Source organism: Mercenaria mercenaria, chromosome 8 (genome assembly GCF_021730395.1).
Source record: "Mercenaria mercenaria strain notata chromosome 8, MADL_Memer_1, whole genome shotgun sequence".
NCBI lineage: Eukaryota > Metazoa > Mollusca > Bivalvia > Venerida > Veneridae > Mercenaria > Mercenaria mercenaria.
In genome coordinates, this window is record NC_069368.1 from 25,319,995 (window position 1) to 25,347,956 (window position 27,962).

General features: G+C 34.2%; 2 protein-coding genes across 2 annotated transcripts; both read right to left on the bottom strand.

Moving 5' to 3' along the window:
* Positions 1 to 181: 181 nt before the first annotated feature.
* LOC123565450 (keratinocyte-associated protein 2-like) lies at positions 182 to 14,182 on the bottom strand. The gene is made up of 5 exons (XM_053549574.1): positions 14,079 to 14,182; positions 5,682 to 5,836; positions 4,296 to 4,356; positions 3,255 to 3,321; positions 182 to 1,105 (listed from the first exon to the last, which is right to left on the bottom strand). The coding sequence occupies exons 1-5, from the start codon at positions 14,080 to 14,082 to the stop codon at positions 997 to 999; spliced, it is 396 nt and encodes a 131-aa protein (XP_053405549.1). The 5' UTR covers positions 14,083 to 14,182; the 3' UTR covers positions 182 to 996.
* A 6,509-nt stretch (positions 14,183 to 20,691) lies between these two features.
* On the bottom strand, positions 20,692 to 27,261 carry LOC123565813 (G-protein coupled receptor 157-like). Its single transcript, XM_045359596.2, has 5 exons — positions 26,624 to 27,261; positions 24,201 to 24,222; positions 23,411 to 23,610; positions 22,958 to 23,152; positions 20,692 to 22,387 (listed from the first exon to the last, which is right to left on the bottom strand). Exons 1-5 carry the CDS (start codon positions 27,134 to 27,136, stop codon positions 21,887 to 21,889), a joined length of 1,431 nt encoding a protein of 476 aa, XP_045215531.2. The 5' UTR covers positions 27,137 to 27,261; the 3' UTR covers positions 20,692 to 21,886.
* Positions 27,262 to 27,962: the final 701 nt, after the last annotated feature.

Sequence of the window (27,962 nt, forward strand, 5' to 3'; positions counted from 1 at the left end):
AGCTATTAATTGGAAATAAAAAGAGATGGACGAACAAGTAAGGAAAATACAAAATACGCCTCCCCCAGGTGGGGTGGGGGAAACGTAACTATGTCAGTGATCTCAAATTATTACTCACTGTATAACAAAGTTTTACTGACCATTCTGTTAATTAGTTGTATAGAAAGAAAAGCAAAACATGTTTTTCTTTGGTTTATTTCATAAAGGATCATGTTCCTAGAATTATAAAACATTCACCAAATTTTACATTTTTACACATTCATACACTCAATGAAAGCTAGTAACTATTAACCTATTTCTGATTATGCCTTGTGAAATCACAAAAAAAAAAATTTGTAAACACACCTCTTTTTTCGCATGGTACAAGTAACCTAAGAATTGCATAACAGAACTTCTATGAAACTTGCTATCAGTTTTAAAATATCCAAATTACTCAGAAAAATATATAAGGGTTTTTCAGAAATAAATCCAAACTGTTGCATTATTCATTTATTTGCAATAAAACTATTCAAATTAAATCATACGTATCATATCTATTATTTCTTTATTACATGTGCGGGCCTTTTGTTTGTTTGATGATCTGTCTGTCTATTAATGTTTTGTACTACTCCAGATATCAATATAATATTTCGCCAGAAGATAAAACTCTACTTTCTTTTTCTGTATCAATTTCTTTCTAGAACGGCATTCAAAATTAACGGAAAAAAAAAGATCCCGCCCTACAAGACTTGGACTTAAGTGCGCGAGGGTATAACATAGTCCATCACCTCAGTGCAAAAAGTGGGTAACTCCATTGACTTAAAGAAGGACTTATTCACTTTTTGCACTACAGTGATGATACACAGTTGCACATTAAACATTTAATAGCCAGTATTTCCCAATATATAAAGCAGATTTTATTTCTCAAAAAAAAAAAATAAACAAAATATTTAGTCAGAAATAGGCAAGTACCGCTGTTTTATAATAATGTAAGTCTATATGTCATGTGATACTGGTCTACTTCTTCTTTTTTGGTGTCTGTTTAACTTGTACTGGGGCAGCCACTGCATATTTCACTTGAGATATCTTGTTGATGTAGTACAAAGCAACCAAGGAAAATATAAGACTGAAAAATACAAATGTAAAATATATATTAAACACATAAAATAAAAACATTTAATTTCTTTCACATTAATTTCCATTTTACCATCTAATACCACTAAGTCAAGGGGACATGAATTTTCAGAGACAGAATACATAAGAATTCCATTTATTCATTGGAATTCTCTTTTATGGATTGATGCAACCATGGAATCTTCAAAAATAAGTTACCAACAATTAACACTGATTAGACAGTCCAAAGAAACTTGATACTTAAATATGTCCTGAGAAATTCTATAATGCAAACATAGGTCCTCTTTCCACATTTTAATGAATAAGTTGTTACACTTTTCAGGAAAGGCAATCAGATATATTCAGATTAATGCAAATGACATTTATATTTAAACTTCTTTTCTTGCATGGAAAACATTCAATTTGTCCTAACTAAAGCCTACATAATATCCATTTTAGCTTAACCCTGACCAGCCATACAATGAAGATTAATGCCAAGTTTCCTTGCAATCTATGCTTTTTTATTTTCATTTCAGAAAACTTACATAGACTTGTTGTATATTATTATGTATAGCAAGATTTTTTAGATGTTCCAGCAATAACTTGAGTTATATATTTTATTTTGTTGGGTTTAATGTCGCACCGACACAATTATAGAGACTGTGGAGACTGTCAGCTTTGATGGTGGAGGAAGACTTTAGGTGCCTCTTCGTGCCTTATTCATCACGAGCGTGCACCTGGGTAGAAGCACCGACCTTCTGTAAGCCAGCTGAATGGCTTCCTCACATAAAGAATTCAACGCCACAAGTGAGGCTCGAACTAACGAGTTAATACTGCAGTTTAAAAAGAACAAGAGGGCCATGATGGCTATAGATTGCTCACTTTAGTTTCAGAGCTGATATAGGCTAGACAGCTAAAAACTTTGGAAGAGGAGTTGCATAATACGCTCAAGGTGTTGAAAGTTCTCGTGGCAGCAGAAGTTTATCACATAAAATAGTGAGACAGATGGCAGAGTTCAAACACTATTTGTTTTCTTAGGTCTCTAAAATTGGGCAGAAAAAATGTCTACAAACAATTAGAGCAGGTTGGGGGTGTTTTGGAATGTCTCTTTAAAATGTTAATCTACATCCAGCAGTTCAGGAGAAGTTGTTTAAAAGTATTTCTATACTTAGCTTTACAGGCCCCCAAAAGAGGGCTGGGTGACCCCATTTAAACAAGTTTAGAAGAGGAGCTTATAATGAAGAGTGACATCAAATTTGATGAAGATGTTATCAAGCTACACATGAGAAGAAGTTGTTTAAATGTTTAACTATTTTGGCTCAAGCCGCAACTAAAAGGTGACTTGATTTTGAAAATATGGGAGTGAACCTTACAGTGAGTCTTATGAAAAGGTTTAACGCTGATTCATCAACCTGTTCATATAAACTAGAGTGTACTGAACTAGTTTTTGATCTCACATGACCCAGTTTTGAACTTGACCTAGAGATTACCAAGACAAACATTCTGACCATGTTCCATAAATATTGGGTTACAACTGCAGCCTCTCTAGTGTTCACAAGGCAAATGTTGACGGACGACGCATGCCGGACAATGACCAGTCACAACAGCTCACCTTGAGCACTTCGTGCTGTGGTAAGCTAAAAAGTTGTTATAATGTATCTCTACTTTTTGCTCTAGTGGACCTTAAAGGGGACCGGACCTCCATTTGAATAAAATATGGAGAGGACTTGTTTAAAGATGCTAGAGCCCAAGACTGATGAAAATCCATTAAGCAGTTCATGAGAAAATGTTTAAAGATATTTCTATTTTTAGCTCTAGTGGCCTCTTGGTGTCAAGTGCTCCCATTTGAACAAAAATAGGAAAGAAAATTATAATGATGCTATTGACAAAGTTTGATGAAGAACCGTCGAATAGTTCAGAAGTAAAAGTGACTTACAAGTATTTTCTATTTTTAGCTCTAGTGGTCTCCTAAATGGGACCAAGTGTGGGCTGACGACAAATGGGCAGAAAATGGAGAGCGAGCGATCAAAATAGCTCATCACAAAGTGTTGTGCTCAGGTAAGCTAAAAATTAAAACCCAAAATTTCTGGAAGGATTTACTGTGGATCAAAATCATATCTGACAATTTCTAAAAATATAAAAACCATTAGAAGTAAACATACCATGTGGTTACACAAACTCTGTGTACAAGAGCAGATGAAAACATTGCTACTACCAGGCTAAATATAACTGAAATAAAAACAAATGAGCCGTGCCATGGGAAAACCAACATAGTGGGTGTGCGACCAGCATGGATCCAGACCAGCCTGCGCATCCGCGCAGTCTGGTCAGGATCCATGCTGTTCGCTAACAGTTTCTCCAATTCCAATAGGCTTTAAAAGCGAACAGCATGGATCCTGACCAGACTGCGCGGATGCGCAGGCTGGTCTGGATCCATGCTGGTCGCACACCCACTATGTTGGTTTTCCCATGGCACGGCTCAAATATTACTTTAATCCAGTTCCAAATACAAACCAAGCCTGTTACATTTTTGCCAGCATAAATGTGAATGAATTGCATCTCATGTTCAAAAGTAAAACAGTTTTATTTTAATTTAGAAATTACAGAGTTTCATAAATATCAATTATCATCATAATATTAGTGCAAAATGCTAATTAAACAAGAAGATTCTTTTGACAGGTTTAGAGCCATATTAATACCTTTAAGATCATATTACAACTTTTCAAGCTTTAATTTTAGAGGAGGACCTCCTAGCTGCCTCTCCAGGCATTTATATCCTATAAATTATATACAGGCATCTGTGTGGAACCGCTGGCACAACAGAATTCTACATTCCAAATGGGGTTTTGAACTCACACTGGTGAAGGGCAAAAGATTCTTCTTGACCTTTATCATGTTGAACTGACTGGACACGATTGATTCTGCCTTTACGACCAGTGTAGATCATGATCAGCATGCATATCCGTGCAGTCTGATCAAGATCTGCACTGTTTGCCATTCAATCAGTATCTTTTTGGTAAGCACCCACTTTAACAGTTAATGGTATTGTCCAATTTGAAAAATAAGTTCATTATAGAAATTTAGCAGGGTAAGGGTTAGCTAAGTGAACTAAATCATGGCAAACAATTTCTCCTTAACTTAAGTGTTAAATAACACAAAATACTTTTAGGTAATACATTAAGCATTAAATAAATATACTTTACCTTCTGGTACTTTGCTATGGAAACCTTCTCCAAACATCAAGTTTTCAAAGTTGTTTACTGCCTTGTAAAAGTTAAAGAAAATAAGTTCTAGGTACACGTACATATGGCATAATGCATACAGACTTCATGTAGAAGTACATTTTTTGTATTTTGACAATAGAGACAAGAAAGCATGATCAAAACTGTATTCAATCTATTAATTACAATAACTTAATGATATTCCTTTGCACTTTCATGTCTGGTGAGATATATATGTTAACTTCTGACTCAGATATACACTTGTAACATTCAGGTCTGAAATTGAACAGAACATTAGAAGTCACGAAATAATTTATTTCAACAAATTCATCTGCTTATACAAATGTTTTTATTTATTTATTTTACTGGGACAGAAGTGTGCTTAAAATCTAGAGTAAACAATATTGTATCATTCATGTATGGGAAAAATAGTAAATTTGTCTTCTACGAAGAAAAAGCCGTGACCTCACCTGGGTTCAAATCTCAAATGCTTGCATATAATAAATTAAATTTACCCAAGAATTGTTCATATAATATCAAGTTGAAATTTGATCTTACTGAAAGATTAGTTTCCTGTCATTACTGACAACTTGACTTGAATTTACTTTAGTTGCTTTTATATTCCCAAGCAAAAAAAACAAAAACAGTTTTTCAAGTTTATCAGTGAATGTTCGTTTTAAAATCCTACAGGCTTAGAAGTGCAGGAGTTATACACATATTTTACATATCTTACGTTTAGATGTACTATTTGCATGTCATCAATTTCTTTTTTTTGTTGGATTTAACGTCGCACCGACACATGATAGGACATATGGCGACTTTCCAGCTTTAATGGTGGAGGAAGACCCAAGGTGCCCATCAGTGCATTATTTCATCATGAGCAGGCACCTGGGTAGAACCAACGACCTTCCGTAAACCAGCTGGATATCATCAATTTCTACCAAAATTTTGAAACAGGTTACAATAACCCATCTACAGGATCATACCAGCCTTTGATAAGCATCATTGCAATTATAGCAATATTCTGGCTATTAAAAGGTACATACCAATGTGAATACAGACATTATGAACCAGTCTAACTATATTTAATACACCGTACATGTAAAAGTGTTGTATGCAAAAAAAAAAAATAGGGACATCCGAAAATTGTAGGACTAGTGAACTTTGTTGTAGTACGAGTGACAATTGTAAGTCACTAATCATGCAGGACAAGCAATCTCTGAAACCAAAAAATTTCTAAATTCTAAATGCATATTTATGTAGATACACATTTTGGGAATCTTATCATCTATTTTCAGGTTACTCAAATACATTTCAAGCATCTAAAATGTTAAATGTACTCTTTAAATATGAGTTATAAAAGGATACAGTGAGAACTAGAATAAAGACAATCGATCCAATAAATCCTCCAACAATCGTCATGTATTCTGAGCCACCAAGCTGCTGCCTAAACATCTGCATGACGGCAAAGCTCACCACCATCAAAGTGGTAGATAACATCAATGATGCACCAGTTGACACAGCTGCATTCAAAAGAGAACATAAGCTTTACATTACAAATTTGTTCAATGTTAGATCTGTCACCTGGTTGGAAAGCACTGCACTGACTAGGATATAGATAGAATAATTAGCTTCTAAACAAGAGCTGTCCGTAAGACAGCCAAGCTCGACTATTCGAAATATTGACCCAGAAGCAGGAAAATACTACCCAAAAAAGTTAAATATCAAAAGAGTTTTAAGTTCAAAAGGGGGAATAATTTGACCAAAATGCATATCAGTTATGGGACTTGCTGCTATCAACTAGTTTTATAACCCCGAAGGCACATGAGAAGTTTCAATTCAATATCTGCATTAGTTTTGGAGATAGTAACTTGCATGTAAAACTTTAACCAGAATTTTCAAAGTCCAAAAGGGGGCATAATTTGCCCAAAATACATGCCAGAGTTTTGGGACTTGATCCAGTGAGGTTAGTAATTGATCTAGAAAAAGAAAAAATAAGTTTCAAATCTATATGCCTTTTAGTAATAGCTGTATGTACTTGCACGCAAAACTTCAACCAGAATTTTCTAAGTCCAAAAGGGGGCATAATTTGGCCAAAATGAAAGTCAGAGTTATGGGACTTGATCCTATCAACTAGTTTTATAACCCCGAAGACACATGTGAAGTTTCAATCAATATCTGCATTATTTTGGAGATAATAACTTGCATGTAAAACTTTAACCAAAATTTTCTAAGTCTAAAAGGGGGCATAATTTGCTCAAAAAACATGTCAGAGTTATGGGACTTGACCCAGTGAGGTTGGTAATTGATCTAGAAAAAGAAAAAATAAGTTTTAAATCTATATGCCTTTTAGAAATAGTTGTATGTACTTGCACGCAAAACTTTAACCAGAATTTTCTAAGTCCAAAAGGGGGCATAATTTGGCCAAAATGAAAGTCAGAGTTATGGGACTTGCTGCTATCAACTAGTTTTATAACCCCGAAGACACATGTGAAGTTTCAAATCAATATCTGCATTATTTTTGGAGATAATAACTTGCATGTAAAACTTTAACCAAAATTTTCTAAGTCTAAAAGGGGGCATAATTTGCTCAAAAAACATGTCAGAGTTATGGGACTTGACCCAGTGAGGTTGGTAATTGATCTAGAAAAAGAAAAAATAAGTTTTAAATCTATATGCCTTTTAGAAATAGTTGTATGTACTTGCACGCAAAACTTTAACCAGAATTTTCTAAGTCCAAAAGGGGGCATAATTTGGCCAAAATGAAAGTCAGAGTTATGGGACTTGCTGCTATCAACTAGTTTTATAACCCCGAAGACACATGTGAAGTTTCAAATCAATATCTGCATTAGTTTTGGAGATAGTAACTTGCATGTAAAACTTTAACCAAAATTTTCTAAGTCTAAAAGGGGGCATAATTTGCTCAAATAACATGTCAGAGTTATGGGACTTGACCCAGTGAGGTTGGTAATTGATCTAGAAAAAGAAAAAATAAGTTTTAAATCTATATGCCTTTTAGAAATAGTTGTATGTACTTGCACGCAAAACTTTAACCAGAATTTTCTAAGTCCAAAAGGGGGCATAATTTGGCCAAAATGAAAGTCAGAGTTATGGGACTTGCTGCTATCAACTAGTTTTATAACCCCGAAGACACATGTGAAGTTTCAAATCAATATCTGCATTAGTTTTGGAGATAGTAACTTGCATGTAAAACTTTAACCAAAATTTTCTAAGTCCAAAAGGGGGCATAATTTGCTCAAAATACATGTCAGAGTTATGGGACTTGACCCAGAGAGGTTGGTAATTGACCTAGAAAAAGAAGAAATAAGTTTCAAAGCTATATGCCTTTCACTGATGGCTGTATGTACTTGCATGCAAAAACTTAACCAAGGTGTGACGCCGACGCCGACGCCAGGGTGAGTAGAATAGCTAGACTATTCTTCGAATAGTCGAGCTAAAAACGAGTCTTTTTATTTCCATCTAGTTTCAGCTTGCATGAAGCCATCTGACAGGGCACTTTTCAGGGCTGGGTGATCAGTTGGCCACTTACGAACATTTTGCTAATGCTTACCTACTTTACATTACACAGGACCAATAATCTAATCAATTTATTTTAAATTTTTCAGGGGTTCCACTAGACCTGAAAACCCAAGAGTCCCAGGACCCTTGGGGTCCAAATTTTGAAGAGTCCTTTTCTAAAATACAGGAGTCCTGTCCCAACACGTCAATACAATTGACTATATTTTCTTATATAATAATACTACGTAATAAATAGCTAATTAAACAATAAAACCAATATCATGTTACAGCAAACAATAATATGAAACATGACATAGAATGTTTGAATGAGAAAACGTGGAAGATTTAGTGCCCTACCAGATCTAAGCTAGCCTTTTCATTTTGTTTAATTGGATATGGCGTATTCTATAATCTGATGTTTCTTTTAGTTGCCATCTCTCTTGGTCAAAAGTTACTATACTGTCCTTATAAAATATTAAATACAATTTATTCGACAAAGCCAGCAGTCGATTAGTTCTGGCTACCATAACTTAACTGACGCTATTTTTATTTTCTGATGGTGGCGTCCAGTAAGTTATGGCGAAACCCCATTTGGTTAACTGATCAGTATCAAACAACATCTCGCACAGTCTCTCGTGAGAAACTGATTACGTCATGCAACAGTTCAGAGCACATGGTTATTTTTGAAAATCAAGATCAAAATTTTACGTACTTATGAATATAATTTAATCATAAACATAACCATTTTCGATAAAATTCATAAAAAACCTACCTTAGAAGGTTTAACAGGTCAGAGAGATGGCCGTTTTGAACCAGGCTGGTTTGTTAAAACCAGGCTATTCAACTGACCCATAATAAGACATGTATACATAGGCCTAATGAACCATAAATCATAAGTTGAATGTTTTTCTGATTTTAGAAGAGGACTAACAATCATTGTGTGGATAATCCCATCATGGTGTTGACATTTTATGATTTATTGGACTTTTACTTATGTAATGCAACTAAATTTCAATGAATTTGACACTTACAACAATCTGTGGATCGCTTTGCAAAAGATACGTTATTTTGTACACTTTGGTCACCATAAATTTTACAAAATCCTTAATATAAAATAATGTAGCTGCTGGAAAATCTTTATTTTGGCCATTTGTAAAATCCGAGAGATAAAGGAGGAAGAAAACACACTGACTTCCGCTGATTTGAGATGCAACCGTATATTTGTATCCTCCTGCATGCGTAACTAAAATATGGCAACATTTCTCTCCTTTACACTATTTCCAGTTTCGCCAGCATCAAATGGCTGCTTTCAGTCACATGATCACAATACAGCTGGGAAAACTGCAAAATGGCGGCAAACTGATGAAACACAGCAAAATAATGTATAAAAGGTGAAAAATACCATAAATTCGATGCAAATAACTCCTGCTTTACTGACAGTTCTAAATCTGTTCCATATTATCTTCATTCTGCAGCAAAAATCTAGTCAAGGCAGCTTATATAGCTTGTCTGAGCATGAAGTAAGCGTACACATTAAAACAAGCTTGCGAATGTGTTTCTAAGCACATATGTTTACAAGTTTTTCATCACAATTTGATATTTATGACAAATATGGTTCATTAGGCCCATGTGTACATGTCTTGTTATGCGTCAATTAGCCTGGTGCAAATGAACCAGCTGGTGCAAACAAGCCATGCATCTCTCTGACCTGTTCAAGTTCTCAGAAAAGGTCAATAAATAATGACTCAATGATTGGTTTTCAAAATGAAGAGTACCCTTATCAGGTGACAACTGCAATGGCAGACAAAATATTGCAGACAGGGGTATCAGTTTGAAACTTGTCAGGGCACTTGTTTGGCCGATTTTGGGGCCGAATATGGGCCCCATTCCCCTCATAAAATAATATGTTTTTTTCCCCTTTTTCAGAAGAAAATTCCCCTGACAATAGGTTGTTTGACAAAACTTAATATGAACTCTCTTTCAAGTTATATCATAGTGCCTGTAGGGAAGGTTACTGCGGCAATATATAGTCAGTCCGGGGTGTAATTGTTTCAAGTTATCACAGTTTATAACCCATTTGAGTTATTGCTTAAACCTTCATAACTTGTTTCAGTTACAAAAATGTATTATAAAATATTACAAAGCCCTCCTGTGCCAATTCTTCATTTTGAATGAGACTAATGCAACTATTTCCTAAATCCTTGACCTTTTATCTTTCCAGCTATGCAGTAAAATTTTTTACACAAGGCTGATAAAGTTTTTACGCAAATGTTTTAAAGCTATAAAACTCTTAATATCCCATTATGCTTATCAGGTCATGCTCAGACTAAAAGAGAATTTGATTTACCACAGTTTGCTACTAATTTCACTTTACAGGTCACTTTGTGAGAACAGCAAAAAGACTTTTTTGAATAACTTACGGCTTACCTGAGCTAGGGCTGTCATTGATTGGGTCTTAGGTATATCGACGATACCGATATATCAGAAGACAAATATCGATGATACATTGATATATCGATTATTAAGTTAGATTAACAACCTATTTGTTCATATGCATACTATATAATGTTACCTTCCTGTAAATGCTATTTTGAGTTTTATTGCCTACTTTTCATATTGCTGTTTGATTGTGTTGTATTTGTATTTATGCAAAGAGCTATAAAAATAAATAGATCGGCAACTTGAAAGGCATATAGAGCAAATCTCGCCAACATCCCATGACAACTGAATGAGATCTCGTTGTAAACGTCTGTTGATCACGATTGATCATGTCGGCAAACGCTTTTAAATAAGGTTACTTTCGGATCGATTGTTAACAATGATAATGGTGCTTTTTTAATGTTATTAGTATTTTCTACACAGGGAAGGAATGAATTTATGATTGCAAGTCAATTTTATACTTCAGTAAGCGTCTGTTGATTTGATCACGATTGATCAAGTCGGCAAACACTTTGAAATAAGATAACGATCTAACACAAGATGACACGGGATTATCCCGAGTTGCCATTCTGTGTATTTTTAGTTCTTTGATTTATGAAATAAAAGAAATAGATATTACCTAACAGATATAAAAGATTTAATAAAATCTTTCATTAGCTCATCTGATTTTTTGAAAAAAAATGATGAGTTATTGTCATCACTTGAGCGGTTGTCGGCGTCGGCGTCTGCGTCGGCGTTGCCTGGTTAAGTTTTATGTTTAGGTCAGCTTTTCTCCTAAACTATCAAAGCTATTGCTTTGAAACTTGGAATACTTGTTCACCATCATAAGCTGACCCTGTATAGCAAGAAACATAACTCCATCTTGCTTTTTGCAAGATTTATGGCCCCTTTTGTACTTAGAAAATATCAGATTTCTTGGTTAAGTTTTATGTTTAGGTCAACTTTTCTCCTAAACTATCAAAGCTATTGCTTTGAAACTTGGAATACTTGTTCACCATCATAAGCAGACCCTGTACGTCAAGAATCATAACTCCATCTTGCTTTTTGCAAGATTTATTGCCCCTTTTGGACTTAGAAAATCAGTTTTCTTGGTTAAGTTTTATGTTTAGGTCAGCTTTTATCCTAAACTATCAAAGCTATTGCTTTAAAACTTGCAACACTTGTTTACCATCATAAGTTGACCCTGTATAGCAAGAAACATAACTCCGTCCTGCTTTTTGCAAGATTTATGGCCCTTTTTGACTTAGAAAATATCAGATTTCTTGTTAAGTTTTAGTTTAGGTCAACTTTTTCTCTTAAACTATCAAAGCTATTGCTTTGAAACTTGCAACACTTGTTCACCATCATAAGCTGACCCTGTACAGCAAGCAACATAACTCCATCCTGCTTTTTGCAATAATATTGCCCTTTTGGACTTAGAAATCATTTTCTTGGTTGAGTATTATGTTTAAGTCAACTTTTCTCATAAACTATTAAAGCTATTGCTTTAAAACTTGCAACAGTTTTTCACCATCATAAGTGGACACTGTACATCAAGAAAAAAACTCTATCCTGCTTTTTGCAAGAATGATGGCCTTTTTAGACTTAGAAAATCATGGGTAGGACAATATTTCTATTACACAAAAAAAATCAGATGAGCGTCAGCACCCGCAAGGCGGTGCTCTTGTTTTTATTATGCCTTCACTTCTCTTTTGCATTCATCCAAATTTACAACTGTGTGAACTTAATTGTTTTCGAGGGTCTGGGTGTTTATCTGGATAGTTTTTTCTCTTTGTAAAATATCAATTTTTGAAAATGGGAATCGATAATTGATCGCCAAAAAAATATCGTTGATACATCGATATCGTTTCTGTCGATGACAGCCCTAACCTGAGCTAACTATATTTTATAACTAATGCAGGTTATAAAATGCTTGAAAAAGTAACTGAAATAGGTTACAGAAGTTAAAACAGTTACACCCCTGACTGATAGTTACATTAGTTAGAAATGGTTGAAAACAGTATTAATAAGTGTGAAAAATAGAAACATATATATGGCTTAAAAATTCCCCTTTTTGTCTTAAAACAAGGAGAAATTCCCTTTCCAGAGGGTGTGGATACCTGTCCTCAAAAGTTGTCTAGTGCCCAGCTTGTGTGTATAACTTGTGTTCAAATTATGTTGCATGGATTATTTTATGCCAGATCAAATGGATTAGAAATATTTTATAGTAAAAGGTTAGTCTATTGCATTTCATTTGTTGAAGTTATAGCATGACAGACTTCTGACATGATTCCTGGTTAGGTTTCAGTACGGGATTCGTTTCAGCATCCGTAATAGCATATAGCCTGTTTGCACCTATTTTCGCGGTACTAAGGGAATAAATGAATAAAGGAAAGAAAAACAATATTATGTTGCTTTTATTTCCTATTAACTTCGTAAACCTTTTCTTTTCCACTATAGGAGAGATCGTGTTTGTATACAAATTCTATTTTTAGAACTGATAAGACAGTGATCGGGTGGGCAGAAGCCAACTGTCCATGTTTTTTGTAAACAGTGATGTTTTTCTAACGGTCTAAACTTTCTTAAAACACAAATTACATAAATAATTTTTTGATCAATGGAAAGGTTATAAAAGAAGCAATTTATTGATTACTTTTAATTGTTATTTCGAAATAAAATGGATTAATTATGAACGCTTAACTTACACTGTTTTTCTAAAGGTTGTGAAAATCACTACGCAGCTTTTAAAATTATATGTCATTTAAAACGGTTATTCATTGAAAAAAGATATTTGGATACAAAAATATGAAGATTGCTAGTATTTCAAATCTTTCTGAATTTTGAAAATCCATAAATGAGCAAAAAAGTTATTAAAAATTAAAAATTCTGATTCATAAGCAAACGGTCTTAAAATCATTTGTTTTGCCAACCACCAGATAAACAGATGTTAACGCGTGACGTCACGGCGATCTCTCCTATACTCGGCGATATATGACCTTTTTGTGTCGGTTTGCCGTAAAGCCCAACTAACTCACTCTTTTCCACTATGATTTCAAGCAGAAAATCATTTTTCTAGTCCTTGTTTACTTTTAAACCCATCATGTTTCCGGTGCATGTGACTTTCACTTTCGCCAAGGGAGTTAATCCTAATTTTGCGGTACGGCATCCGACTTGATAAAGCTCTTCCTGTGAAAGTGTAAAATGTATAGGACCCCTATATTTTCAAAATAAATTTCGTGAGTAAGACATTAAAAATTAATGCAATGTAAAATTAACACAGTGGAAGGGTAATTCCATCAAATATATGGACAACACACAATACATTACCGATTTTACTTTGTCAAATGATCGATGAGGGCATTTAAAAATAATTGACCTACGTTTACAAAAATAGGGTGTGAAACGTAATCAGCTTTCAAAGTAGGTCAAATTTGTTCACTGTAGAGAGCATTGCACATTGTTGTTCTCGCAAAAATCAAATACCCAAGACCAGATGTAACGCAAAAATAGCAGCAATTTAAGTGGTATAAACATCTCTGAGCTGAATCTTTTTAGCTAGCAGTCAATGGACTACCAACACATGAATTCGAAAAAAAGCCATATCCCATCTGCAAATTATGGCCTTAATCAAATATATCTTAGTAAATTAAGGTAGTTAGCAAAATCTAATGTTATCCGAATTAAAAGTATCCGATTGCAGTTCTTTTTAATTCTTCGTCGTAGTGCTAATCTCTATAATTATCTAAATATAATGTATTCATTAAATCAAAGAAAAGCTAATAGTTAATCATTCCAAAAAGAAAATATATGTATACAACGATGCATTACCCATTTTTTCTTTTTCTAAAATAATTTGTCGGCAAAGTGCCACTTGTTTCCGGTTTCAGGGTAAAGTCTAAATATGGACGAATAAGTTATTTGCAGTATTACTGGTCAGAGACCACCAATTAAAAAAATACAGGGAACTTACTGGGAATGAAGTATAATAAGGTAGCATCTGTGCGTTCTGATTGGTCAGTCATGTAAATAAACCCAAGAAGTGATTTTTTTTCAATATGGAATGTTTTTACTGCATTTACAGCATTTCATTACACAGTTTGACAAAATTTGCTACGTTTTATGTGTAGTGAAGAAAGTTTTATCAAATGAATTTCTCCCGCCGTGTAGTGGCCGCATTGGTCAAGAGGGCTAAGACGCTTTTCTACGGAAAGCCCCTGGTTCAAGTCCTTGCTACTCCCATTTTGGTGTGTCCTTGGGCAAGGCGCTTTACTGATGATCACGATTGCCTCAGTCGACCCAGCTGTAAATGGGTACCAGCAAATTGCCGGGTGTGAGGTATAATTGGTTTTAAATGTTCTTAATTTAGGGTCGCTGAAAAGCTCTATAGAGTTTATGTTAATTGTTTCACCAAGCGACGGTAAATAAAACTTACCTTTACCTTTACCTTTTAACGATGTAAACAGGGGGTTATCTCATTCACACGAAAATTACTTAAATAAAGTATAACTATTCATATGTTTTTTGTCCGATATTTTGGTAGAAGTAAGATAGTTCTTGGAAAAAAAATGTGACTGGATATACATGTTTCGATTTATGGAAGGCCGTATACGCTATAATGTTATAATGGAGGTCTATGGGAAAACAATTGTTGTTCTCTTACCTACATCTATAACATTATAGTAGGTACAGCATTAATACTGCTTACTGCTGGAACTAATTAATCAAAGCAGTACGTATAACAGCCATTACTGTTGGCAGTATTTCTTAGCCATTACTGTTGGCAGATATTACTGCTATAACCGTTTGTATTTGCTAACCATTCCGTTGCCGGTAGGTCCGTCCGTCCATACTTTCAGTCTTCAGAAGACTTACCTTTACCTTTACCTTTACCTTTTAACGATGTAAACAGGAGGTTATCTCATTCACACGGAAATTACTTAAATAAAGTATAACTATTCATATGTTTTTCGTCCGATATTTTGGTAGAAGTAAGATAGTTCTTGGAAAAAAATGTGACTGGATATACATGTTTCGATTTATGGAAGGCCGTATACGCTATAATGTTATAAATGAAGTCTATGGGAAAACAATTGATGTTCTCTTACCTACATCTATAACATTATAGTAAGTACAGCATTAATACTGCTTACTGCTGGAACTAATTAATAAAAGCAGTACGTACTACTGCCATTACTGTTGGCAGTAGTACTTAGACATTACTGTTGGCAGATATTACTGCTATAACCTTTTGTATTTGCTAACCATTCCGTTGCCGGTAGGTCCGTCCGTCCATACTTTCAGTCTTCAGAAGACCTCTCCTCTATTCAAACCTCCGGTCAGAACTGTCACAAACTTGGCCAGTAGCATCCTGGATGTTCATCAAACTTGATCTGTAGCATCATCTTAAGGTCCTCTCCCAAATTGTTCAAATGGACGAGCTTGGCCCGTTTTAGAGGCCTCTCCCAGCAAACAAAAGATGTCGTATTGACGTTGTACCGACGTTGGACCCCGACGTCGGATCAACGTCGGATTATAGTTGGATTTGAAAGTTTTTAAACGTCATAATCCGACGTCGATACAACGTCGGGAATCTAACTAATATCCAACCATGATGCAACCTTAACCCAACCAAAATCCAACCATAACCCAACTTGTTAACGACTGCATTTTACCCATAATTTAACTATAACAGTTAATGAATTTCTGCTATTTAAACGTTGGAATTTTACTTGTGACCCAGCATCTAATCAACACAACTGTATGTATTTTCTAATCTTTATTTCCACTTGTGACAACATAAATAAGTCCATAAGATAAAATGTAGTCAATTATGCATGCCTCTTCAACACAGCTAAAACATCCACCTGAAATGTATAAAATACAAAGTTTTCATGTCCGCTAAATTGAAATAAAAAAGCGAAAATGTTATTTCGTAAGAGCTAATATCATTATCACTTCATGCAAAACAAATATATAATATATCCAAGATTCAAATATCTTCCCTGACCTCGAAAAAAGTGCACAAACTTTGGTAAAATGCAGTTCTAAAATATCAAATGTTTTTGTTTTGTTTTTTAAACTTGAAACTGGCTCTATCTAACCTCTCCAATGTATCAAATTACAGGAATATCGTGTAAACCAAAGCAAGCGTATCTGGAGAATGCGTGACTAATAGACATCATGTGTAGAGAAAACCTTGGGTTATAAATTTACTAGTCTAATAAACTATACAAGTTCAATGTATATTGATTTCCTGTACAAAATTTATTATTATTAGTATTATTATTTTAATATTCTGAAAAGTAAACAGTCTGTAATATGATTTGTTGTGTAAAAAAAAAAGAGAGAAAAAAAAACAATTATGATTTTTAATATCCAACTGAAATATTATTTGTCAGTTTTACGCGCTTTTTCAGGACTTTGTGAGAACAAGTAATTATTTTAACACTTTGAAAATAATTCTACACCAAATAGTTGATTAACAAATGACAACATTGCACTCTCTTCAAGTCCGACCAGAATCCAACGTCGTATAGACGTCTTAATCTAACGTCTGCTAGACGTCGTGAATATGACGTTGAACAGACGTTGTATTTAGGTCGCCGACGTCGCGGCCAAAATCCAACGTTGTTTCAACGTTGTTCCGACGTCAGGTGTTTGCTGGGCTTGAGCTTAAATAAAAATACCTTTAAATGACTTATTCTCATGAACCGCTTAATGGATTTTCTTCAAACTTGGTCTGTGGCATCATTGTAAACGAGGTGGTGGGGGAGTGTCGCATGACCCCTTCTATGGTCAACTAGAACTAAAAATACTTTTAAACGACTTTTTTCTGCTGAGCTGTTGTTTGATGGGTCTTCATGAAACTTTGTCACTAGCATCATTATAAGGTCATTTCACAGTCTGATTTAAAAGAGGGCACTTGACCTTTGCTAAAGCTAAAACAGAGAAAAAAACTTTTAGGCATACAGACACTAAATAGAAAAATGGCGCGAAAAAAAATGGTAGTCGCATTATGGCGGATACAAATAATCCTGTTTTTTTGCTGTGTAGAGCTATTTTCCTTATTTTCTTTGCAATTGTTTTTGGTAAAATCACATATGACAGATCTATGCTTGACATATAGATAGCATTTTGATCATGAAATAACAACATGACAAAATTTTTCATGGAAACTTAGATCATACACCACCAGTATAATTTGGGGTCTCATTTTTAAGCTGATTTTGCAGTTTGTGCATTTGACTGAAATTATTTTTCTTGCATCAAACATGACCCCCACTTTTCTTTTGATTTTTATTTATCACTGACAATATTCTTCAAGAAAATGTAGTTAACAGACATTTAAAATGGGTCATGATGTGTGCTGCGGCCATTGGAAATAGGCCAATTTTATATAGAATAAAGAACAACAACTATTTAGTGTGTTATAAACTATAGTGAATTGGTAAAAATGAAATCTGGCAGATGTACGGTGAAATGGACTGTTTGATTAGAATCTGATAGAAAATGACAATTTATTGAATTTGTGAAAATGAGTAACACCAAAATATCACCTTTTCACTGTTGTGTATTTTTCAAAATGATTTATAGCTTCGATTCTAATGTCTGACACCAGGTAAAAGTGACTAATTAACAGTTTAAATGTGTAATTGTATGCATCAGAGTAAAAATGTCATTAAGGGCAAACAGAGTGCATTAGCACTCTTCAAATTTTGGCGTACAGTATTATTGACAAAATCACGATGCTTGTTTGTGGTACTGAAAGCATAAAACCTAAGAAGTTATTGATATCAAGCTAAAACCTTTTATTTTTCATGCGTTTATGTTTCTTTTATATTTCAAATGAAACTGGCACAGTGTCAGAGAAAAAAAGTTTTTCTTATAGACATATAGACACTTTTAAAATAGAAAAATGGCGCAAAAAAAGTGGTAGTCGCACAATGGCGGATACAAATAGTCCTCAGATTTTTTGCTGTGTAGAGCTATTTTCCTTATTTTCTTTGCATTTTTTAGGTAAAATCACATGACAGATCTATGCTTGACATGTAGATAGCATTTTGATCATGAAATAACAACATGACAAAATTTTTCATGGAAACTTAGATCATACACCACCAGTATAATTTGGGGTCTCATTTTTAAGCTGATTTTGCAGTTTGTGTGTTTGACTGAAATTAATTTTCTTGCATCAAACATGACCCCCACTTTTCTTTAGATTTTTATTTATCACTGACAATATTCTTCAAGTAAATGTAGTTTACCAACATTTAAAATGGGTCCTGATGTGTGATGCGACCATTGGAAATAGGTCAATTTTATATAGAATAAAGAACAACAACTATTTAGTGTGTTATAACCTTTAGACGACTTTTTCTCTTGAACTTCATATGGATTTCATTAAACTTCATTATTTAAAGGCCTGCTCGCAAATTTGTTCAAACGGGGAACCTGGTCGCTATTTTGCCACTAAACCTACACAATTAATTACCTCTAAATGACTATTTCTCATGAACTGCTTGATGGACCTTCATGATCTAACTATCAAACTTTTTAACATCATTATAAGGTCCTTTTCAGTTTTGTTAAAATGAGGGCTCTTTGCCTCTCTTTTACCATAGCGGTAAAAATAGAAATACTTTAAAACACCTTCATCTGCTGAATGGACCTTCTGTAGCATCTCTGTGAGCATATTATGGTCCTGTTCAAGATCTGAAACTCAGATGAGCGATCAAGGCCCATCGTGACCCTCTTGTTAAAGAGCTAAACGTGCAGAGCAGCAAATATTTTAAAGTGTAAATACTTGATACAATTCATGTGTGTGATGACAAGTAGTTAGCAATAATTAAGGTTAACACCCATTAATTACTTTTTGATTAGTTAGGCCATTTCCATGACTACATGTAATCCTGTTCTAAAAATTCAAGACTATTATTCTAATTGTGGTCAAAGGAATGAAATTGTACGTTGTTTTGCTTTGATACTCATCCATTTTGAGATCTTTTATAGAGTAGAAAGGAACCAAGACATATATTTTCCACTGTTGTAATTACTTATCACTTTGCTGTTCTGTTTGTTCTGTAATATATGGTAATTAATATATGACACTTACCATTAGATAGTTTTGATTAAATCTGCAAGAAGATATTTTGAAGCATAGAATGCAACCATGTAAAATAATAATAGACTATAATAATTAAATAGACATTTTAAGCGGACTCTTAGGTCCAAAAGGACAAGAGAATATAACAACACTGACATATTGAGTCTTGAAAAGTTACGCCAGTCCTTATACAGTCTGCACACGCTCCAGACATTCCAGAACACTGCGCTTTTTCATTTATGTGCAGAATTTTCCGAGTGGACTTATTCTTCCATTGACCAAATAAGGTTAAAGTCACTAATTTAAATAATTCTTTGTTTGAATTAAATTACGACAAATTCAGATGTGTTTTACATATCTTTAGAGAACATTGCTCTTTTCGATTATAAAACTTCCCAACACTGAAATATATCCATGAAACAGTCTCATTTCATGCATTAAGCATTCTAGCAGTGAAACAATATGGTTAAACAATCCGTTCTACGCGAAAATGAGAAAAAAAGAAAACCTTAATTAGGATATATTTTCTTTGAACTTCTTTCGAATTCACCACTGAAGCATTTTTTTTTTTACGAATTACTGACCTTGTTCTTTAAAAAAATCTTACAACCTTCAGCTTTCGAAACTTTAGTATCTACTTACTTTCATGCAGGAAGTTGCCTTCGTTTCACAGAGGGCAAACGGTCAAAAGCACGAATTTCTTCTCACTGTATAAGATAGCCTCCTGCTTACACTAACTGGAGAGAAATGCTTCGACCCGATCAGTACATGCGTATGTTTGAATATTCTATTAAACACACTGCTTGTAACTAACAAAGATAATTTAATAATGTAAAAAGATGGCTATGATATGAGAAGCAAAACACTGAAAAAGCTCCTATAAATTTAGTTTAGTTGTCAAGTTTCTTTTCCTTCCATTCAACGGCTCTAAATTATAGTTGCCGTTTAAACCGGTGCAAGGGGATGTGAGGGTCGTTGCACATGTCATTACCTCTCATGAATAGACCAAAAGAGAATCAGTCACAGACATCTTTATTTTAAAGTCATTATAAAATCATTTTGAACCTACGATCAGCAGCAGATGCAGCTTTGAAACTAATTGAAATATATTTATCTTGTTTCTTAATGTCAACGTCTTGATGACCCTCAAATAGAAGAAAGTCTTATATTGTAAACAATAAAATCGTCTAGGCAAGCAAATAAGTATATACCCAGAAAGCAGTAAAAAGCAAGCAACGACCAATCAGCCAATTAAACCAGTTTATATTTGATTTGATCTTTAGCTTGTTTTCATTATATTCTGTATTCTGAGTATTCTACGTAATCTGATGGCTGATTTAGAATAAAAAATTAGTGGACATATAAACTATTTAAGATCACCCCATGCATTTGATCATTTCTGTCAGTAATTATTTCATATAACAAGAGTTCCGCCTTACGGGTCATAACACAACATTTGAACAAAAAACAATAGGGGATCTCCTCAAGTGGTGTTTAGTCATCCTGTAGAGTTTAAAAGCTGTAGCTGCTATACTTTCTGACTTAACGTCTTGAACGGTCGGACGGACATCGCCGTACCATAATACGTCCATTTTTTTTTCAAAACGGACGTATAAAATGATTCGCTGTTAAATATTTAGGTATATCATGTAACAAAAATAAATAAATAATATAATTCAGACGTGTTGGAAAACATTTATATTTAAATGATTCGTTTATAGCAAAGATATCTTTAAAAATCTTAAAAGAAACGGAATGTGTATGTATCGCACCACCGGTTCAAAACAGATACTTATTATTCTTTAAGTAATTAAACAGATAGTTTTCAAACTGAAAAGGTAAAATGACTTGAAGCATAAAGTACACCAAACGCAACCGTAACTGGAATCACACGCCTCAAACTGAGCCACAGAAGAGGACATTAATTTACGGCAGGGGTGGTTGTGGGTGGTGGGAGCTGAAGCAGAAAAGAAAAGAAACAGGTCGTCTAACGTGACATGAATGCACAAATTGCAGGCTCGGTTCGATCGAACATTGTTATTGACGGTAATAGAAATGCATGCTTCCATCCAGGCCATCTAGCCTCGGGCTGAGAAGATCCTGATTTAGTTATTATGTAGAATATTCGACTTGAGTGTCCGTGGTAAGAATTAGATACCTGTAATGATATGCGCGTAACAGGCTCACCATAAGGCTTGCTTTTTGTCGCTTTTTGCACACCGTTTTATCTCCAGATGATTTTTATCTTTTATCGCAATTTTTCAGGAGCAGACTATGTCTCGCCTTTTTCGGGTACACTCATTGTCATAGAATATGAAAGAATTTTTGCAGGAAAAAAGAAAGCACCCCAACAGAGTTATTTTGTTTTCAATATTTATATCTGGCACCACACACTTGGTTTATTCTTCCTCTTATATGTATGTCTATGTATATATGCTCTCATTTTGCGAGTACCTCCTTTTGCCTAGATAAGCCGGGTTTTCATATGTATCACATTTACTTAAAATCTTACAATAGTGATTTTAGTAGAAAGCTACATTTCTTTTGTTTCTTGTCGTTCTACTGAATTATTGTTGGTCTCATTTTCAAAACAAGACGTATTCACTTCTCCAGCTTCCACTCCAGATGTAGACAGTGCCGTTTCCATTGGTGTCACTAATGTCACTCCAGACTGGACCGCATGTAATGAAAATACTTCAGAATATTTTACCGCAGTGTCTTCTTGTGTCGTAGTTGTGTCTTTTTCATTGAATGTTGATTCATACTTTGAATATTTTGTATTAATTCGTTGCGGAGATTTATCTGAAGATACTTTGCTTTTGTATAAATCGGCAGAGACTGTTGTTGTTTCTGGTTTTATGCTGCAAGGGCCTACTGCATTCTTCTTAACTCCCCTTACTGTATTGTTGTCAGTACCGTATACAGTGATGTCTCCTACTTTGTTTGAACAAGGAAACATCCGTCGGCGAATAGATCGCGTAGAAAAGCAATATATAACAAAGTTTGCAAAACCTTGGACACTGTCACCAATTCCCTTAGATAGAAATAAAGAAGACGAAAAACGTTTTATAGTATGTGATTGAGATTTCCTTTTTCATTTTATGTTTTTGAATAGAAATAAAATCAGATTGGCGTATACAGTTTGATATCGAGTATCCATCAACAAGGAAGCTTAATTAAAATCAGCTTTGTTATGAGTTATGACTGACATGTGTCACTGTCTAAAATCATGTTCAGTTCACGGTAATCTTGCAGTTTCTATTTGATCATTAATTAGTACACATGGGTCCGAAGGACTAGTATTAGCTATTTGTATCATGTGGTACACGTCATCAGCCTGTCCGTCCGTCCGTCCGTCCGTCTGTTTGTCCGTCCGTCCGTTTACATTTCTTCCAAAGGCGTCTTCTTTAGGACTAATTGACAGAATGCAATCAAATGAATTAAAAAGTATTATCTACATGTAAGAAATCAAAACTGCACAAATGATAGCCATAGGCTATCAGGCTAATTTGGTATCTTAAACAAATGCTATAAGAATTACAGTTTTGACCTGTTTCTGTTAAGATATAACCAGCTACTGATTATTTTATTACTAAGTAGATACCTGCAGTGGATTAATCCATGTTACAGATGGTTCATTCACAATGTCGTGTGCAAAATTTCCAATAAGAAACCGGACTGTCCCCCATATTCTGCATACGATGAAGACCAGAGGCACAAAGGTAAGTTTCCTGTTGGCCTCAGCAATAACATCTCTCCTCGTACGCCTCGAGCTTACTCTTCCTATTTTCTTCTTTGCCTTTTTGTTCAAATTAAGTGAAATAATTATATGATGAGAAGTATGCCTTTATGTCAATTAATGAAAGAGAATAGAAATATATCATCGTTATTAGTCATGACATCAGAAATAATTTTCAATTAGATATTTCTTTTTTAAAGTTTTGACTTGAGCACGCCAAAATAGACCGGTCATATTGTACCACATATGGACAGGCCATTTATAGAAGGTACGAGTACATTTTTCATTAAGTCGTTAAAATTGGAAATAAAAAGTTACCTGTCTTGCGAGGAAGATCTTGATGGCCGTGTACAATACGACTGTTGTTACGTAAGCTACGATTTCGAAACATTTCCCCGTAATAAACTGCCATAACAATACATTAGGGACTCTGGTATCAATCCAGCACCAGCTTGCTTGCTCGAGTGTAGTGTCCGTGCCTAGTACATTCATGCCGAGAGCAATTATTGTGATGATACCTGTTAAAGATATAATATTGAAACTTATAAAGCATCATTATATTGTAGAACACAAAGCTGGAGTTTATTGTCTAAAATAAACATGATTTTAAGCATTAGAATAGAGGCCTATCATATTTATCCAGTCAATCTTTTTTCAGCATCTTTCAGAGCTTTAACAAGACAGTTTATTAAATAGCTAAAATTAAAATGCAGAAACAAAGTATGGTCTTAACTTATGTAAATACACCAAGTACTGTGCCTTTTGCAATATTATTTCAATAAAACATCTAGATAGCAAACATCCAAGTTGTCACTATGAATAGTAACTTTAAAAGCAAAGTAAATGCTGTATTTCTCATTTACTTTTTTTTGCGAAGCACCTTAACTATGCATAAGGTATTATATATAAGGTAAAATGGGTATTTAACTCAACATTTCATTTTGAGGTATGATGTGGGAATTTTAGGAGGGATTGCATCAAGTGGATGAAGTTTACTAAGACACAATTTCAAGAAACTTAACAGAAAGTCAAAAAGAAAGTCTTTCTAAAGTCCTTCTAAAGTGGTGCTAAGTCATCAAGTAAAATTTGAATGCTGTTTCTTATATACTTTGTGATTTAAAACACGGAATCTAAAAAAAAAAAATACCCGAAATCTATTCAGATTCCTGTAACCTTGACCTTTATGCCACTGACCAAAAAATTAATGGAGTTGTACTCACTTATTATTTGATGTTTGAAAGTCGTGGATTTTAACATATTAGAGTCCCGAAACAATTTTCAGTTTCCAGGTCAGTGTGACCTTGAGATGTAGCTATAAAACTTTTAGACTTAATGGCCAGAAACGAAAAATGGTACCGTTTAGTAAATTCACTAAGGCCTTCACCATTGAGCGACGGACCCAATCGATCCAAAAACAACAGGGATCTTCCTCAAGTAGTGTTAAGTCTTGCTGTAAAGTTGCTAACTGTTTGCTGTAGCTTTTATACTTTCTGACTTAGAATCCGGAAACGAAATTGTTGTTGGACGGATGGATGGACATGGCCATTACATGAAACTTCCGGGTTTTTCTTCAAACATGCGTATAAAAATCTAATTTTACAAATGCCAATATTTAATCAAACGTATCTTGGGGCATCAAAGTTTAACAGGAAAAAAATATTGGCTTAAGTCAATTTGACAAATCTACCTGTAAATTTTGCACGGATTTTAAAATTTATAATTGTTCTAGTAAAACCTTGCTCTATAAATGAACACAGCTATAGTGGAATAAATACCTTTGGCGAGAAAAAAAGCAACATACATCAAGTAAGAAATGTGCGCGGACAGTATCGTTTTACTTCTATTTGAAAAATTTGCATGTTACTATGGCTACAATAAGTGACCGGATGGTTATCATGAAAATCCCGTGCACTTGAAGGCGTACTTCAAAAATAGATTATGTTTGAACTCGGTGGAAGTGCAATAACCTGTTGTGATAAGAAACCAATATACCTAAAGTAGGAAGCTGCTTGTCTGGCAAGCAGACAAGAAAATACAGACAAAGGCTGTGACTAAATACAGAGTTGTTGCGCCCGTGATATATTACCGACACCGGTATATACCGGATTAACTAAATTAGAACAAAAATACCTTAAATGTATATATTTTGTAACCATGGTGATTCTAACCCTAACCTTTAGTCAGTATATTATGCACATTATACACTAAATGCGTGCGGACATGCAAAAAAATGAGTATTTTTGCCGTGCGTTCCATTTGATAATAATTCCGCGCGTGCGCAGAACGGCTGCACCAACTCTGCAATGAGAAACATTCACTGACAAAAGGTATTAAAGACATTAAAGACTAAGAACGCAGTTAATATTAAACTTTGAAGTAACACCAAACATGATATTAAGCAGCCTGGCATTTGAACTTCTGATGAATTATGTAAAAATATTTATTTATTTATTTATTTATAAATTGTATGTCAAAAAGGATAAAGCAAATATCGATTTAAATTTCTGAATGCGTCTGTATTCTTTGATTATGTTTCTTAAATGTTGTAAAAAAAACTCAGTAGGGGCTAATGAGCGTTGCATGACCAATCACCGATCTATGTTAAAGCGTTGCATGACCAATCACCGATCTATGTTAAAGACTTGCTGGAACTCTAACAGCCAGCAAGAAATTTGAGATCCAAGAACAACTCAAAACAACTAGTTGTTCCTAAAAGCAAAACTGTGAAGTACGGTGATCGTAGTTTTTCATCAGCTTCACCGAAGTTATGGAATGCTCTTCCGACTACCATTAGAGGCGCTAAAAGCTTGGATGCTTTCAAACAATCATTGAAAACACACTTTTTCTTCAAGGTCTATTGAAACTCACTTTGCACTGGAAAACAAGCTTTGCAATGGAAATCATTTCCTATTGTTAATTGTTCTTTAAAATATCTAGTACAATTAAAATGTAGAGTAAAACCTGATTCAGGCTAAATACCTTTTATTGTTTTTATATTTTTTTTTGTGTTGTATTGTATGTCCATATCATTCTGTGATATGTAGTTTGTACAGCGCTTTTGAACGTTTATTTTATAGATGAAAAGAGCGCTATAAAAATCTGGTAAATAATAATAATAATAATGACATAAATTCAAGTTTTAGCTATTTAAATCATGAATTGTTTTCGCAAAGATGGTATATGTAAATGAGATTGTATATGTTAAAGAGATTAATAATCTAAACTGTAAAAAAGTCCCTATGCATTTTTATTGTGAATGATGAGTTGCTCATAGTTTCAGAAACAATTTTATCATTTTACCAACAGATTGCAAGGTTTTAGTTATGTTTGAACATTTAATCTCTACCTGCAACTTTATCATTTTGACAGAAATTTTATACTGGGAGTATAGTTGTCTAGCTTGAAGCTTAATCTATCTAGATCATCTCAACATATACACTATATTCATGTTATTATAGATATTATACAATGTTTAACCATTACATAATATATATAATTATTAGATACAGTAAAAGTAATATATTGTCATACTTCATTCTTGTAATTACGTACATTTTCTCGATAAACACACAAATATATAAGTAAATGTTCGGTACCGGCTGGTATCCATGCTAGAATATGAAATAATTTCATATAAGTCACAGTAAAACTTTGCTTGTTTAGCACTACGGTGGCGAACAAACTTGCTCCCATGGTAACGGTCCATGCAAATGACGTCATACTGAAATAAATAGTCATTGCACTTTGAAAATCACAGTATGCTTCACTTCTGTTTATGACAGACGAATCACTGTACAAGTGCCAAATGATCCCTAAAAGATTTCCAAGAGCCAACATGGCGTCCGAAAATGCTAAAAATAGTAACAGTTGTCGCCCTGGTGAACGGAGGTCTTTGAAAGTAAAATATAAAACACAAATGCACGTTCCGCCAAATATCGACAACCCTGACGTTACAGCCGTTAATACAACGTAAATATATTCCGAAGAAGGAATGCCGTTTTTAGAAACATCATCGCAGTCACTCAAACAAGAATTATTTTCCATAACAGTCTTTCTTAATATATCAAATTATGTACCAAATCTCAAATCCGTCTTATTCGATTTGTTTATGGAACAGTTAAAAGGCCCTGAAGTACTTTGTAAAACCTCCAGCCATAAAGCTCTGTATTTATGTGTGACATTTCATTAAAACAAATCAGCTTGCTAGCTTTTAAATGCTGAGTTTCCCTGAAAGTTTTCAATGACTCCTAATGCAATGTTCTTCAAAAATTCCAAGTTTTGATAAGCTTCATAATTCGGTTAGTAGTGTTTACGGGGATGGACAGGTGTCATATCTAAAAATATGTCTGAGAGAAGTTTTGTAACGTACGCATAATAATTCATTTGGTCAAAATTTCTTGTACAGTATGTATTCAGTATATGTTATAACTGATTTTATGTATTGTTAAATGCGACAGAACAAAGAATGAAATTGTAAAACGAAAATACATGATAAGACAGATGTCTGACAGACGATCACCTTGATGGAGATCACCCGATGCAACATCTTATTGGATTTATAGTTCTTGTCAGAGCATGCTTTTATGTTGACATGAAGACCCTATAACCTTTATAATATTACTAATACCAGAAAACTTCTTCAGTTGGGCTACCGTTATCATACGAAATGTTTTACTTAATTTTATAAAAGAAATGTAATGACACAATGTATATAACAACCTGATTTTTATGGAAGTGTAAATTCTCCGACAAAGTCATTTCCGACCGTTTTAAATTAAAATTATCAAATGTTTCACTGGAACATGTTATATGGACATATCGTTCTACACATTGCGTGTTCAACCCTTTTATATTGGTCACTATTCATTTA

Coding starts and splice junctions, on each gene's coding strand:
- LOC123565450 (XM_053549574.1), bottom strand. Junction 4,357..5,681: donor TCTTTATTCTAGTTCTCACT/GTATCCTTTTAT, acceptor AACTTTTACAAG/GCAGTAAACAACTTTGAAAA. Junction 1,106..3,254: donor AGAGTTTGTGTAACCACATG/GTATGTTTACTT, acceptor TGTATTTTTCAG/TCTTATATTTTCCTTGGTTG.
- LOC123565813 (XM_045359596.2), bottom strand. CDS start 27,136: ATGGAAAATAATTCTTGTTTGAGTGACTGCGATGATGTTTCTAAAAAC. Junction 23,611..24,200: donor TCCGTGTTTTAAATCACAAA/GTATATAAGAAA, acceptor TATCTTTAACAG/GTATCATCACAATAATTGCT. Junction 22,388..22,957: donor CATGGATTAATCCACTGCAG/GTATCTACTTAG, acceptor TTTCTATCTAAG/GGAATTGGTGACAGTGTCCA.